The sequence below is a fragment of the Thermobia domestica genome, chromosome 5 (genome assembly GCF_964235325.1).
Source record: "Thermobia domestica chromosome 5, izTheDome1.hap1.1, whole genome shotgun sequence".
In the NCBI taxonomy this organism is placed as follows: Eukaryota; Metazoa; Arthropoda; class Insecta; order Zygentoma; family Lepismatidae; genus Thermobia; species Thermobia domestica.
The window spans coordinates 6493373-6509574 of record NC_137458.1 but is presented as its reverse complement, the minus strand read 5'-3'; the positions used below and the strand labels follow the sequence as shown (position 1 = coordinate 6509574).

The window sequence follows — 16202 nt, the reverse complement described above, 5'->3', positions numbered from 1 at the left end:
AACGATCATTTACCTGTGCTTCTCACAATAATTCCATCTGGTTCACAGCAATAGAGGTATTCAGTTCAGTATACAACGATCATTTACCTGTTCTTCTCACAATAATTCCATCTGGTTCACAGCAATAGAGGTATTCAGTTCAGTATACAACGATCATTTACCTGTTCTTCTCACAATAATTCAATCTGGCTCACAGCAATAGAGGTATTCAGTTCAGTATACAACGATCATTTACCTGTTCTTCTCACAATAATTCCATCTGGCTCACAGCAATAGAGGTATTCAGTTCAGTATACAACGATCATTTACCTGTTCTTCTCTCAATAATTCCATCTGGTCACAGCAATAGAGGTATTCAGTTCAGTATACAACGATCATTTACCTGTGCTTCTCACAATAATTCCATCTGGTTCACAGCAATAGAGGTATTCAGTTCAGTATACAACGATCATTTACCTGTTCTTCTCACAATAATTCCATCTGGTTCACAGCAATAGAGGTATTCAGTTCAGTATACAACGATCATTTACCTGTTCTTCTCGCAATAATTCCATCTGGTTCACAGCAAACAAATCCGCAAGTTTCCATTCCGAAATATAATTTCAATGAGGCATACTGGAAGAAATTCTCGGAGCAACTACAATCCACGGGTACTTCTACCTCATCCAGATGGCATTATCCATCACCACTTCTTTAAGTACTATCGTTCTTCATGGTACCGATCATTCTAACTAACTCTATGGCCTATGGAACTTGGAGGTTCAACGTTCACAAAAGCTCTCCACTGACTTCTGTTCTTAGCCAACTGAATCCAGTTTCTATTTTGTATTTCTATTTCTGTGAGATCCGTCTTAATAGTGTCCTCCCATCTGCGCCTAGGTCTTTCTAATGGTCGTTTCCTGACTGGATTTCCAGTTAAAACTTTGAAAGCGTACCTACTTTCTTTCACTCTGGCTACCTGACCTGTCCACCTGAGCCTCCTAGACTTGATGACTCTTATAAGGTTTACCAAACATTGTTAATTATGCAGTTCTTCGTTTGAAGTTTCTGACATTCCCCATCCCCGTTTCCTTTTGGGTCCGAATATTCATCTCAGGATCTTGTTCTCAAATACTTTCAGTCTGCGTTCTTCCCTCAGAGTAAATGATCATGTTTCGCAACCTACACAAGAGACATGATTATCGTTTTATATACAGAGTGTCTCAAAAGTCCCCTGACATAGGGTAACTCTGTTACTATCAGAGTTATAACAAAATGTAAGAGGGGAAACCGTCTCCAAATATGATGTTTTCAATCTAAAGTAAAGGAATTGTTTAAAATCGGACAAGTCATTTGGGCTGTTCACTCTTTATGTGCTCAATGTTAAATGAAAATGCAACGTTGTCATTTACTTGGACCCACAACATAAGTAAATGAACTTATTGGTTGAAATGGGGGCTCACCATCGACACGTTAGACTAAAAGACAATAACTTCATACACTTATGCTGTTGGTCCAGGTAAATGGCAACGTTGCACTTTCATTTAACATTGGGCGCATAAAGAGTGTACAGTAGGGTGGGCCGAAAAAATATTTTTTCTTTGTTTGAAACGCTATACTGCGGAAAACTTGCCTCTGTGGTAGATAAATGAAATGTAAAAGAGATTTTTTTTTTGTTTACGTCTGGCGGTAGCCCAACGACCCTAAACTTTGAAAAAATATACGATTTTCATAACTTTTGCAATATATGGAGAAAATTCAAGTAACTTCCATAACAACTACCTATAGTCATATTTCAATAGAGAAAATTATAGAAAAGATAAATAAATGGAAAAAAGAATATATTTTACAATTTATTAGTAGCGTATTACATTTATAAAAACACTTTTTTTTCTTTTTTCTTTTTTTTTTTTTTTACAAAAATTAAGATATTGAAATATATGCCTGATTGAAACCTACAAACTGTTTAGTGATTTGATTATATTAACCACTGTGTCATGGCTGTTTACAAGAAAATTACTCGCAGCCAGTTTAACTGCCCGTTATTTGGGAACCCAAAAGAGTTATCGTTCAATAAACTTCCTACTTATGAAGATCTTCCTAAGCGTTCTTTTTAAAATTAACATTACAACTTAGCAGTGAAAACAAACAACAGGTCAGTTAGTTTTTCCCAAGTTTAGAATATTGTGGCAGACAAATTGAATTTGTGTTTGATAAAGCTTCAATACCAACAGCAACGTCTTACAGAACTGTTCAGTTAATAAATTCATACCATGTCAGCTATCGTAAAGTCCTTTAAGCGGGATAAGGGAAAGTTCAAAAGAAGAATTGAACATTTCAAAAGAAAATCTTTGTTACTGTTTGATGTCTTTGCATGTAAGTCCAAAATAACATTTGACTGCAATTGCCAAAAAGGTCATTGATAGTGAGGTCTGTGAATGGCCTCTGACAATTATCTGTAACTGTGACCCCCCCCCCGCCAAAAAAAAGATACCCATCATTGAACTAAAATTCTTGTACTCCGAAAGAAATTTTGGCATAGCTAAAATTGGAAGTGTGACGAAACAAAAGAGATTACCCAAAGACATGAAAGAACTCGATCCAATGTTAATTTATTATCACAGCCATCTTGTTCAAAATATACAGATACTCTACTTCAAAAGAGGTAAACACTGATTCGTCTGAAGAGATAGAAGATAGCAACGATGAAGATTTCGAACAATTTAAGTCTGAGAGTAAGTCACCATTGGCAGATGCGCATTAAATTGAAAAATACTGTTCTGACTAGTGATCATTTTGGAGTATCAGATAGAGCAACGCCAGCTATCGCTTCAAGTGTGTTGCAAGATTTTATTGTCGTAGCTGATGATGATCGTATCCATGTTATTGACAAAAATAAACTTAGAGGAGAAAAAATGTTAATCGTTCAGAATTCCAAATGCAGAATAAAGACAAGCATAACCCACTTCAAGCTCTATATTTTGATGGAAAGAAGGATGACACCCTCGTGATTGAGAAAGTAAACTCAAAGCAGTTTCGAAGAACTATAAAAGAGGAACATTACTCAGTTTTACAAGAACCTCATTCTATTTTCGTTGGTCATGTTTCACCCTCTTCTGTTTCTGTTCAAAACATTGCTAATAGCATTCTTTCTTAATTGACTGAACCTGCATTTTCATTTCATGAACTCGACGTAATTGGATGTGATGGAACAGTTGTCAATTCAAGGTGGAAAACGGCTGTTATTTGCCAAATTGAAAAACAAATTAAAAGGACAATACAGTGAGGTCTGTGCCTCTTACACTTTAATAAATTGCCATTCCGGCATTAGTTTTTTTACATTTAGATGGTGAAACAACTGGGCCAAAATCATTTACTGGTCGGATTGGCACACAGCTCAGTAAATGTGAGAAAATACCAGTGGTAAATTTTGACAGTGTTGAGTATGAGACTCCAGGAATTGACCGAAAAATTTTAAGCAAAGATCAATAGTACCTGCTGGACATAAGCTCCGCTATAAAATCAGGAAGCTGTCCTTAAGATTTAGCTGTTCGTGAACCTGGAACACTTTACCATTTAAGATAATTAACAACAGCGAACAGAGTTCTCCGATTGTATTTAAGAATCGTAAACCCAATAGATGAACACAATAACTTAGTATATTTTATTCTAAAATCTTATATGCCAGTATGGTTCATATAAAAAAGTAAGTATTTCACATATGGATCAAAACATGTATTTGAAGGTATAGAATGGTCTAGATTTCTGCCAGAAAACTTGCTAAAAGTCATTGACTGAGTAAGTGAGAGAAACGCATTTTTTGCCCATCCGGAAAACTTGCTTTTAAGTATGACAGTAGATGCAAGGGATCATACAAGAGAGTTAGGGTTCAGAAGAATTATAAAGTCAAGAAACTTAACTTCTAAGAGGACGTCAATAAGGAGTTTCCGAATACCTAAGATTGATTTCCTAGCTACAGACTACACCGAAATGATTCCCTGGAACACTGTTACACTTTCAGCTCAGCCTTTGCTGCGGAGATTTACCGATCTCGACATTTGATCTAATTAGGTGAAACAGCGGCTGAGTGGAACTTTGAAAATTATCATGTAACACCCAAGCATTAGAACGATGAGTGAAGTTGGTAACTGAGGTGTCACAAAATGTCGTTGGTTCCAATTCCAGGATGAAAATTTGTCTTTTTCTAAGTGTTTTTATAAGTGTAATACACTACTAATAAATTGTAAAATGTATTCCTTTTCCATTTATTTATCTTTTCTATAATTTTCTCTATTGAAATATGACTATAGGTAGTTGTTATAGAAGTTACTTGAATTTTCTCCATGTATTGGAAAAGTTATGAAAATCGTATATTTTTTCAAAGTTTAGGGTCGTTGCGCTACCGCCAGACGTAAACAAAAAATATATTTCTATTGCATTTCATTTATCTACCATAGAGGCAAGATTTCATCACTGTAGCGTTTCAAAGAAAAAATATTTTTTCCGGCCCACCCTAGTGTGCAGCCCAAACGGCTTGTCCGATTTTTTAAAAAAAAAATCATTCACTTTTGATTGAAAACGTCTTATTTGGACACGGTTTCCCCTATTACAGTTTGTTGTAACTCTGATAGTAACTCAGTTAGCCTATGTCATTGGACTTTTGAGACACCCTCTATTTTAAGTTCACATTCCTCAACAAAATTTGCAACGACAAGAGATTTTGAACTGAATAATAACAATAATTCCCTGCTTTCAGACGCCATTTAATTTCTTTGTGGATAAGGTTTTGTTCTGTTAATATTGATCCTAGATATTTGAAAGTATTCACTTTATCAAAAGTATTATTCGATATTTTAACGCATCCATAGTTTGCCGTATTACGATCTCGGCGAACCTCCATGCATTTAGTTTTCTCTGCATTTACTTCTAAACCCATGTCTCTGCAAGCGTTTAGCAAGACCTCTGCATTTCTTTCGATTGTCCTCCTATCACCCCTAACAGATTTATAGCATCAGCACACGCCATAACCTTGTGAATACCATTCAGCTCTAGGCCCTGGTTGCTATCTTTGATTTTCTTTATAGCGTACTCGAGAACAAAATTGAAAAATAATTGCAACAACTCATCTCTTTGTTTCAGATCATTCTCAACATGAAAGCTCGTGGATAGTTGTTTTCCTACTTGGACTTTACTTTAGGACTCACTTAAACACATCTTATTTAATCTAACTAGTTTTTCGGTATTCTAAATTTTGCTCTAGGTTGAAATATCCGTGTGATTATATGATGGAGTAATGCCGATAAAACGTGTGAGGGAGCCTAGATCAGGTAACTTGTGCTCACTAACATTATTTTAAATATTAAACATCATACATATTGTAAATAAGTTTATTTATTTAATACAATCACCCAGAGTTATGATTTTTCTATTGCTTGTTACAGATACCTGGAAGATGGACTAGGTAAACGAACCGAGGAAGCTGGTTAGATGAACAGCTTCAGAAGGCTACAGCTTTTGTCGACAAAGGGCATTCAGTAGGAGCTGCTAGCAGACAGTTCAACATTCCATGCACTACACAACGAGACCGAAAATTGAGTGGAGCAAGAGGTCAACCAAAACTATGCCATGGTCCTGTGTTTTCCAGTGCAGATGAACAATTACTCACTGAAAGTATAGAGCTCATGGACAACCTCTTTTATGGATTGTCACCATTAGAAGTACGACGAGTTTCGTTTGAGTATGCAGAAATGAAGAAGATCCTCCATATTTTCACAAACCATTCATCTTGCTGCTTCTGTTCTGGCAAGGTTTCTGAAGTTTCGAAAATTTGGTAAACAATAGGTAAAATCTAAAATTTTGTAAATTTTCAATAGAATCGTAGGCCCTATCGGAGTGATGCGGAAAAGTTGCACCTACATGTAGGTATTATCTTTGCGAAATTTCAAAACCGTAAACTCATATCTTATGTTGTGGCAGGGGGCGCAAAATTTTGAAAATTCGTTGAAAAATTTACAACATTTATCTTTTCTATTACTTTTTAATACTATACATTTATCACAGAATCTTTCATGGTAGTAACGAAAAGTTGCGTTTACATATATTTAAGAACTATAATAAATTTCAGAACTCTGGGATAATAAAGGAACAGGCATTTCTGACCGATCAAAGAACAAAGCGACTAATATGTATCGGCCCGGTCGATGTTCAAGAAACGAGGAAAGTTCAAAAGCGTCTCAATAGAAAGTAAAATGGTTTTCTTTGTAATTCTGAAAGTAATGCCTCAATCAGCTTGTTTCATGGTTCATCGTTATCGGACCAGGATATGCAATTCACAAGAACAAATTCAACATCCTCAGAGGAAGAAGACGCAAACAAAATGGAGGTGGACGTCGGTACAAGTGCACGTTTCTTGCCTCGAACAGCGTCGTCCCAAATGGTACTGAAGCTTACACATACCGCCATATAAATTCAAAAGTTCGGGGTATTGCTTCACGCTATTGCTGCAATAGCCACAGGTGTTTTGCACGACGTAGGCCTAATCAGCAGATCGGATACAACGTTAGTGGTTGACAAGAGCAAAATAAAATAAATAAATAAAAAAAAAAACGATCTCGAACTATGAAAAAACTTAAAAGTGAGAGTTTGGAAAACGCATGTGGTCCTATTTTAGGTCTTTACTTTAATGGTCGACTTCATAACACATTGTCAAGACAAAATCTTGGCGAGAAGTACTTCAGAGAACATTAATAGAAGAATATTATTCTCTTGTGAAGAACCTCTTTCCACGTTGGACACGTTACACCTACCTCTAGATCCAGTCTGGACATTTCGGAAAGTATTATCAACTATATCACAACAGAGGTGCTTGGAGCTCTCAACAGCTTTATTCTACTTGGTTGTGATGGAACACCGGTGAATACAGGAGTCCATAATGGAGTACTGCGCCGCCTTGAATTGAAGTTAGGCAAACCTGTTTAATGGGCTGTTTGCCTCCTTCATTTTAATGAATTACCCCTACGTCACTTGTTCCAGTTCTTTGATGGCCCCACTTCTAGCCCTTGTTCTACTCTGGCAGCATTGGAAAGTCTTTGGACGGCTGCGAACAGCTTCAATTAGTAATATATGAGACAATTTATTCTGCCTTGCCTTCAATCGAACCATCCATTGCTAGCAAGGATCAAAAACATCTGATGGATATTGTTTTTGCCGTTTCCTGATAAATCTGTTCAGCAGATTTAGCAAAACGCGATCCAGGGCCACCAAACGCTTCTCGCTGGTTGACAATAGCGAACAGGATCTTACGGCTGTATGTTTCCACAACGAAACCTTCGTACAGCCTAAACACCATAGTGGAGTTCATTATGAGAGTGTATGTTCCGTATCAAAGTCTAACATTCAATTAAGGATGGAGCTCGACACGTTCACCAATTCATTGTGACCTCTAGATATTTGGACAAAACTCACCTCAACGTAATCGACAATGTGATTTCGGGAAAGGTTTTCGTTGCACCTCCAGAAAACATTATGGTTGCGATGCTAATTGATGAAAGAGCATATTTCGAGCACTTGCGTTCGAAGAGTTATAAAAGCCAGAGCCAGAGAATTTGAAGCAACAGGTGAATCTGATGGTGTTCGCAAATTAAACATTCCTAAAATAAATTTTGAAGCTAAAGACTACATTTACATGATCAACTGGCAGGCAACCCAAGTGATCCCACCACCAGTCTTGAATAACATAACATCCCAGGATTTGCAAACCGTGTTGCAAGAAGAGGTTCCAACTGAATGCTCATTCACTGACTTCCCATGCCACACGCAAGCTGTGGAAGGAACTGTGCAACTAGTTACGGAGGCCTCCATGAAAGTTTTCGGTCATGGAAACTGTGACGACTTCATTCGGACTACCTTGAAATCCAGAAAAAGTATGACATCATTCAGGTTCAAGGGTCAGTATAAAATGTGAACTGTGAAACCTTCGCGAAAAAATTTCACAAACTTAAAATTGCAAGTCCATAAGTTTTATAAGGTATTCGTTTATTTTTCTGCTTGTTAAAACATAAACACTAACATTCTAATCTGTCAGATATTTGTATGAATGAAAGATTTGAAATGTAATAACTCTGAAGTTATAAAATGTTGCTGCTTTACTTGAAACAAATGAGTTATTGTAATTTAAAAAAATATGGTTTATGTACTAGTAAGAAAAAATATGCAAGTTCAGGCCAACTGCAGAAGAGAAAATGTTATTCTACGGTTCTGAAACTTTCTATAGTAGTTAAACATATGTAAACGTAACATCTCATTACTACCATGAAATATGATGTGATAAATGTATAGTATTTAAAAAAAATTAAAAAGATAAATGTTGTGAAGTTTTCAATGAATTTTCAAAATTTTGCACCCCCTGCCAGAACATAAGATATGATTCTAGGGTTTTGAAATTTTTCACAGGTTATACCTATACGTAGGTGTAACTTTTCAGCACTACCGCGAAAGAGCCTAAGATTCTATTCAAATTTACAAAATTTTAGATTTTGCCTATTTTTTTTACCTAATTTTCGAAATTTCATAGGCCTTGCCAGAACAGAAGATATTATCCTAAGTTTCTGAATTTCTGCAGGGGTAATACTTACATGCAGGCACAACTTTTCCGCACTACCGCAAAGGGATTCTCAAATTTCGAATTTTTCGACCCCCCTAATAAATAATATTATATTATGTTACTGAAAGATAAAGCAAACACATCTGCAGAGGAAACATGGTAATAATTTTCATAGAATTCAAATATCGAGCTTCAATCTCAATGTATCAGTTTGCAATTTCAATGTAACTTGCTCTTTTGTCTTTCTTTCTTGATTTTCCTTCTACATCTGTTAGAAAATTTGAAGAAACTCGTTTCCACCTTTAATGATAAGGAACTTGTTTGTGACAAAGATAAGACTAGTTTTCATATCAAAACTGTGAGAACTATCTAAATGGAACAGGCGTTCTCTACTGTTCGAGAATTGAGTTCTTGTATTTGACAACATTCAAGCAATTCATGCTGGGATTTGTTTGGCCATTTGCTTTAGTACTGTTTATGTGATGTTAAACTAATGCGACCTAAACATGATTTATAAATGTAGTATTCAAATATTAGGTCAGCTTTGTAAATTTAACCACCATCATCATGAAGTCTGTTTCCAACTTGAAATATTAATTTTAAATACTATCGTTATGACAGACTTTTTCGCCACTCGAAACTTGCCACCCCGTGCAGAGGCACATGTACATATGGTAGAGCCGGCCCTGGGTCCACTAATCCTAAAGCCCCCAAACTTCACAACTCTATTAAAAGAAAACACTTTTGTGTTCTGTCAGCACCAGGGCTGCTCTCGTGGGGGACTTCCAGGCCCTTATCCCATCTAGTATTAGTAACTCGATATACATTTGTACTTTTTAAATATAATTATCTAAACAAGCTGCACTGTCTTTACCAGATGAATGATTGCTTTATCTTAAAGATTTGATCTGATACTATATTCTGAACTCTCTTTCCTTTAGAAACAATTTCGTTCTGTAATTATTGTGAGAATATAAGTAGAAGTACTTGAAAAATACTTATCGTTTTCTCGGGTATAAAATAACATTAGTTCAACGCTACATAAATCTAGTGCTTTGTAGTGTTGGACCCTTCCTCCACCCTAATTTGGGACCGGGTTCCCTACCAATAAAACTTCCTGGGCTCACGCCTGTTTCTTATAATCTAATCCTACTTTGATTACTAAATGTGCCAAATTTCCAATTTTATGACAAAATCATCTTTCTTTTTTAAATGTCCAGTACCTTCAGAAATGTATGTTGAATTAAAGTTTCCTACCTTAAACTTTTCCAAAATACGATCTAATCCAGAAAGGTCATCTCCTGAGTGACCTCTTTCCAGATCATGACCTGAGCTTGGGCAATCAAACATATGTTCTGTGTCACACATGCAATCTTGCGCAGCTTGATATTCGCGGCTGAAAGCAGCAGTGTTTTCGAAATCCTCTAGGCAACCATCTTCCGCTACAATAAATAAATAAATAAATAAATAAATAAATGATAAATTGTGGTAAAGTCAGTAAAGAAGATCACACAAAAATTACGAATGAATGAATTTATGCCCAATAACAATACTCTAATATTAATATGCAATCACACACCAACTATGTGGGGTCTTAAGCTCATTAATATTTCGGAGGATTTAACCAAAAAAAAAGTTACATAGGATGACCAAAAATCCTCCTACATTTTAAAGTCTAATACAACAAACCGCATTCCAGGTAGAAACTTGCTTGTTCAAACATATAGATTAATATTGAAAACAGTTTGGGTGAAATAGCTAAAACTGCAGGCCTTCTTCTAAAATCCATCTTATACTCACCCTAGGAAGTGCAATAGCTGCAACATGTTTCCTTGGAGAACGTTTCGGGTAATGTAAAACATACCATCTCACAGCCTCAACACTCTCAGGATGTGTACGAGCATTTTTAGGTAGGCTAGATAAGTTTATTTTTTTTAAAAAAAAAAAAAAACTCTAAACCTGATATTTAGAAATTCTCGACTCAGTGCTGCTTCTGCAAGACTACAGCTTTAGAAAAATATTTTGCCTGCTTAAGCGCGACGAGCTCCTCACCAAAGCAAAATGACGACTGAAAATAGCAGGAAAATGGTGAGCGGAAGCGACAACTCCCACTCCTCCCTCCCCTCCACTAAAAGTGCTACAGTTTATCAAAAAGTGAGAGGTTTCCTTGAGCATTATTGATAATATAATAACTGTATTGCCAATTGGTAAATTATTTCAACACACAATATAACAAGAGTAAATCAAATCATAATAAAGAAATTGATTTCAATACAATTGATTGTTTTTAATAAACAAATTTCTATATGTTTATATAAATTTCTATATGTTTATATATAAACAAATTTCTATACTTTCCCTCTTAATCAATTTTCAAATATTGGAGGGTTTTTTTTGGTCACTCTGTTAAACTGATACCTGATAATGACAACATTGTCGGCTTTATATGCTCTATCATACCCCTGAGATTAAATTGATACCAAATAACAACAAGACTCTAGGATTTATATACCCTAACATACCTCTAAAGTGAATCTGATACCAAACAACAGCAACAACATTCAAGCCTTTATATATCCTATCATACCTTGAGTTTAAACTGATACCAAACAACAAGAACAATCTAGATTTTATATACTTTATCAGTCCCCAAGTATGTGAGGTATATACCCTCTCATACTCCAAGTATATAAAGTTTTAACCTTAAGTATGTTTCGAGGTTTAATCACAAAATCTCAAGAAATTCTAACCTCAACACATTTTTTATATATATAAGATGCGACTCCATGCGAGATATGTGCAGCCACCGTTAATATCACCGTTATCCGTTAAGATGTTAACGGATTGACTCCATTAACGAACTCGGTCGACATAATTACATGAAAAACAAATTATCGTTGTATTATAGGCAACCAACATTTCTTTGTTACTGTGGAGGTTGCATAGAAGCTAGAGAATGTTATGGATCTTAAATGAAATTTCAATAGCCACCGTTACTCTTTAAGATGTTAGCGGATTGACTCCATTAACGAAAAAGTTCAACAATTCAGCGTATGTTTAAGAGTTATCGTGTGGATTAACGGACAGACAGATGTACGAACATTACATTCTTATAATGCCTAGGCGTGATCCTAATAGTAAACATATCTAAGAGTTTGTTTAGCTGTAATACTCATTGCGCTCTCCTTTCTACTTTTTTCTTTTTTTAAAAAAAAAAAATTAAGTGGACCACAAGAATAACATAGGAAGAGCGTTTAAATAACTTTGCACCGATGGTTTTATTATTTTTATTTGCAATATGACTATAAAATTTTAGGTGAACTTACTGGCTTTAAAATGGTAATAATTGTCGTTTTCTATTATTTACACCATTGTTTCCTATTATTTATACCTATTATTTACATCGTTGTTTCCTATTATTTACACCGTTGTTTCCTATTATTTACATCTATTATTTACACCGTTGTTTCCTATTATTTACACCGTTGTTTGCCATTATTTATACCATTGTTTCCTATTAATTACACCGTTGTTTCCTATTATTTTCACCTATTATTTAAACTACAAGGAACATCGAAGTACACATCAGGACCCAAGAACGATCTGTAATGGAACTCCTGTTCAAAACCGGTGATCAGCCAAATCAATTCATACAAAATTACTTCCGGTTTACGATGATCACACACAGGACCGCGCTACTATCCAACGTTGGTTGCTACGGTTTTAATTAAACCTAGACTTTCCATATTACTTTGTAAACACTTTAAATTACAGTTTTACGGATACGTGCTGAACATAGTAGAAACATACTGTAATTAATTCTTACCGCATGAGATTGTACATACTGATCTGTGCTTCTGACAGGCGAGTGAGTTACCGAATGTATGAATCTATTCACTTGAATACTGCTTATAAGTAAATTACACAAACTGTTAGGTTGTCTAAACATTATTGAGCCTTTTTCCGGATAAAGTGAAGAATACATTTATTGTAATTCGAAACTAAATCATGAAACCATGGGCGCCATTTTGTTCGATGACCTGTCATTTCTCCGACATCATATTCTGTCACTATAGAACTTTTGTCGCTTCCGGCAGGCCCGTTGCCAGCCCAAATATGTATGGGGGCCGGTAAAAGTTACGGAAGCCAGTCCAACCATATTATAGTTCATTTGCAAGCCGACGGTGAAAATTTTAGTGAGCCAGTAAAAATGTATGACTACAGCCCGTTGTGCACCCCATGGATATTGGCCTGATTTTTCTAGTAAAAAAATGTGACTCTTGGTTTCCACAGGTCTCCGTACACTAACTCTCAAAATCATTTAGAGAGTTCTACAGAGAAAGAAAGACATAATAGTCTGATTGTGCCAGGCTATACATGCATTAAAAATCCTCCCAGCCAAATTGTCTCAATTTCTGATGGATCGCTAAAGTTGTACGGGATTTGGTGTTGTCAGCATAGTATACGACACCTTTTCTGTTAACCATTTTCTTTAAATTGCTGGTTGCACTTACATTAATAATATGAACAGTACAAGTCCCAGTCTATCGTTCGTCCCCATGGCTTTAGTTCGTGATGTGTGATACCCTTCCAATCCCACCAAAGGCACAGAACAACCTTCGTGGATGTCGTATGGGTTTTGCCACAAACTGTGAAACTACTTCTTGTCTCGACCTCGATCTTCCTCGCACATTGTTGCCGTCCAATTCTCATCACTCGTGATTTCTATTTTAAATATGTCCTTGCTGGCGCTGCTGTTGACGTGTGTTTTCAATTACCTCCCTCGATAGAGGAGAGACTAGTTTCTGTGGTCGAGATTCTTCAATGGTTGGATGCGGACAGCGTTGCCACATTGAACTATTTCAGGCTTCGCTGTGTACTGTTTTCTTAGCCATTCTAAGTAGCCTACGATCTTCACTCGCCAAGACGAAAATGCATGAGAAAAACTGGATAGGAGGTATTCTATCAAAAAGAGGTCGAACAAGACGGACTGTTAGAGGGTGAGCCGATGTTGTACCAACGTATTTTCGAGGGAAATCTAGCTACAAGATAAGTATTAATTAAATAAATAGCGTCATTAATTTCAGTGTCATATGATCTGACTGAAAAAGAACATTTACTCGATCGAATTTCTATCTATTCGATCGAGTAAATGTTCTTTTTCAGTCAGATCATATGACACTGAAATATTGAGCTATTTTTTAAAAATCTTTTTGTAGCTAGATTTCTCCAAATAGTTGGTCACCATGGCTACTTAACAGTCCGTCTTGTTCGATTTTTGCTAGAATATTATCCAGTTTTTCTATGATTTTCGTCTACTGGGAGTAGAATTTCTATGATTTTCGTCTACTTTACAGTAATGTACAGTCATTTGTGTCGTTTTGAAATAAAATTGTAGACTACAAGATAACACAGTTTTGCAGGAAATTCCCTCATTTTCACAGCGCAATACCTTACGGTCGCTAACAGATGGCACTGGAGCGGCTCAGGATCACAAAGACCTGTTACGTCAATTGCTTTCGTCTTATGTGTTAAAATATTAATGAACATTTTAAAAAAGATATATATTAAAAGAGCAAACTCATTTTAAGTATCCTCGTTGCTCTTAATATTAACAACGAATGATTTATGTAATGAATACTGCAAAATATAAATTTTATACCTCATTTTATAAGAATTTTATTTCGCGAGCTGCTAAAATTGGAATTTTCTTTATTCACATACACAAAAAATGGGTAAAACAAGAGGAAGTATAGAAGTCATTCCCGCTTAGAATTATTATTAGAATGTTTAACACAAAAATAAAAGCAACAATAGATAGAGTCGTGTTTTTGTAACAGTTATCAATCTGCTCAAAACAACTCAATAATTGGCCAAGGTTCCTGGAAATTTGTGCTGTCGCCTTCTACAATGAATGAGCAGATATATGTTGTAAATTGTTGAGATTTTTAGTAGGGCAATATGTACTAATTTTCTTTACCGACCTTTTGAGTTCTTTTACCCAAGGTGACCAGAACTTTTACTTTCAAAAACGGGACGCATACGAATCGGCGACCGGGGGGCGTGACTACCACATTGCATTTTGGGACTCAGCAGTGTTTTCAATTTAAAAAAATACACAAGTAAGAATAATAACACAGCGTTTCTAACTTAAGTACTACCCAACAATACTTTTAACTACTTCAACACTCAGAATTCCCACTCAATTCCCACTTGAACCACAGAACACTCAATTCTCATTTGAATATTCAGAAGTTCTAGGCACGGTTGAACCTTCCCAATGCAGGGGCGGATCCAGGACCGACTTCTGGGGAGGGGCGGTAGGTTCTCATACTGCTATTTTTAAGGGTTCCAAACTTTGGGATGGGTTTTATTTATATATATAAAATAAGAAAGTTTCCTCCTCTGGGGGGGGGCGATTGCCCCACTTCTGGATCCGCTCCTGTCCCAATGAGTGTTGGTACGGAAGAGTGTAGAATTAGCATTGACCATTTATATTTTGAATAATAATTACGGGACACCTGGGTCATGTTTGCTTAAAAACGGGACATTTAGGCGTCCCGTTTCAGAATCAGAAAAAACCGGGACAACGGTTGAAAATAAGGGACTGTCCCGGCTAAAACGGTCTGGTCACCTTGCTTTTACCACAATTTCTTTCGCACCAAATATTATTTAATTGCTCTTTCTTAACCTGGAATATGCAAGTGTAGGCAAGTAGAAATGCTCTTTACCATTTCAAACTATAAAAGCTGTATATAAAACTCTTTTCTAAAAGAATTATGTTTTTGTTACTATAATTTGATATGATAGTAAATTCAGAGTACATTACACTATATAGAACTAAATTTTGCTTCTATTGTTGCTCAACAATGCTGAGGGGAAAGGGGACTCAGGAATCCCGTCAAGCCAATAGGCTTCGACATTATAATGCACACAGGAGAAATAATGTATGAACAAAGAAAGTGGGACTAAAAGTCCCGACAGTCGGAAAAGGGTTAATTAAATATTCGAGGAATCCATTAAAATGCATAGGTTATTTAAAAAGATATAAAAGATACGGACCACCACACTGAACTTTCTCGTTCTTATTTATTAGATTAAATTAGGTTACCCTTCAGTTATTATTAAAACATTTATTTACAAAATACGAGCTAAAGCATAATACGTGTAGGTACTTTGGAGAACTTCGAAAAAACCTCACATCCAAGACTAAAATACTAGTTATCGATTTTTCACTTGGAATGAAGTGGAAGAAATCTTTAAGTTTTACGTCCCACTCTTATGCTGGCTAGACTAAAGCAGACGATGATGTTAAGAAATGAATGAAATGAAGAAAGTGGAAGAAAACGGGAGAACCCCGAGGAAACCCATGCACATGATGTTTGCACACTACGAAGTTTACTTGGCGTGAGCTGGGATCGAACCAAGGACCGCATGCACCAGAGGTGAAGGCTCTACCGCTGAGCCAACGCGGCCCCTATTTTTTCACTTTAAATGACATGTTCCATGCTGTAGAGTTAGTATTCTGTTTATTTGCAAAAGTTGAAAAAATTGTTTAAATATTTTTTTATTTTAAAAAATCTGAAAAAACATCCCAAATACAAACTACCCCTTGTGGACA

General features: G+C 36.0%; 1 protein-coding gene across 2 annotated transcripts in view; it reads right to left on the bottom strand.

Moving 5' to 3' along the window:
- Nucleotides 1–16202, bottom strand: part of 7B2 (Secretogranin_V domain-containing protein 7B2) — a 129791-nt gene that overhangs the window by 19966 nt on the left and 93623 nt on the right. For both annotated transcript variants that reach the window (XM_081758151.1, XM_081758152.1), the window contains exon 6: nt 9839–10023. In XM_081758151.1, the coding sequence (XP_081614277.1) occupies nt 9839–10023 (185 nt within the window). The remainder of the gene's footprint in view (nt 1–9838; nt 10024–16202) is intronic.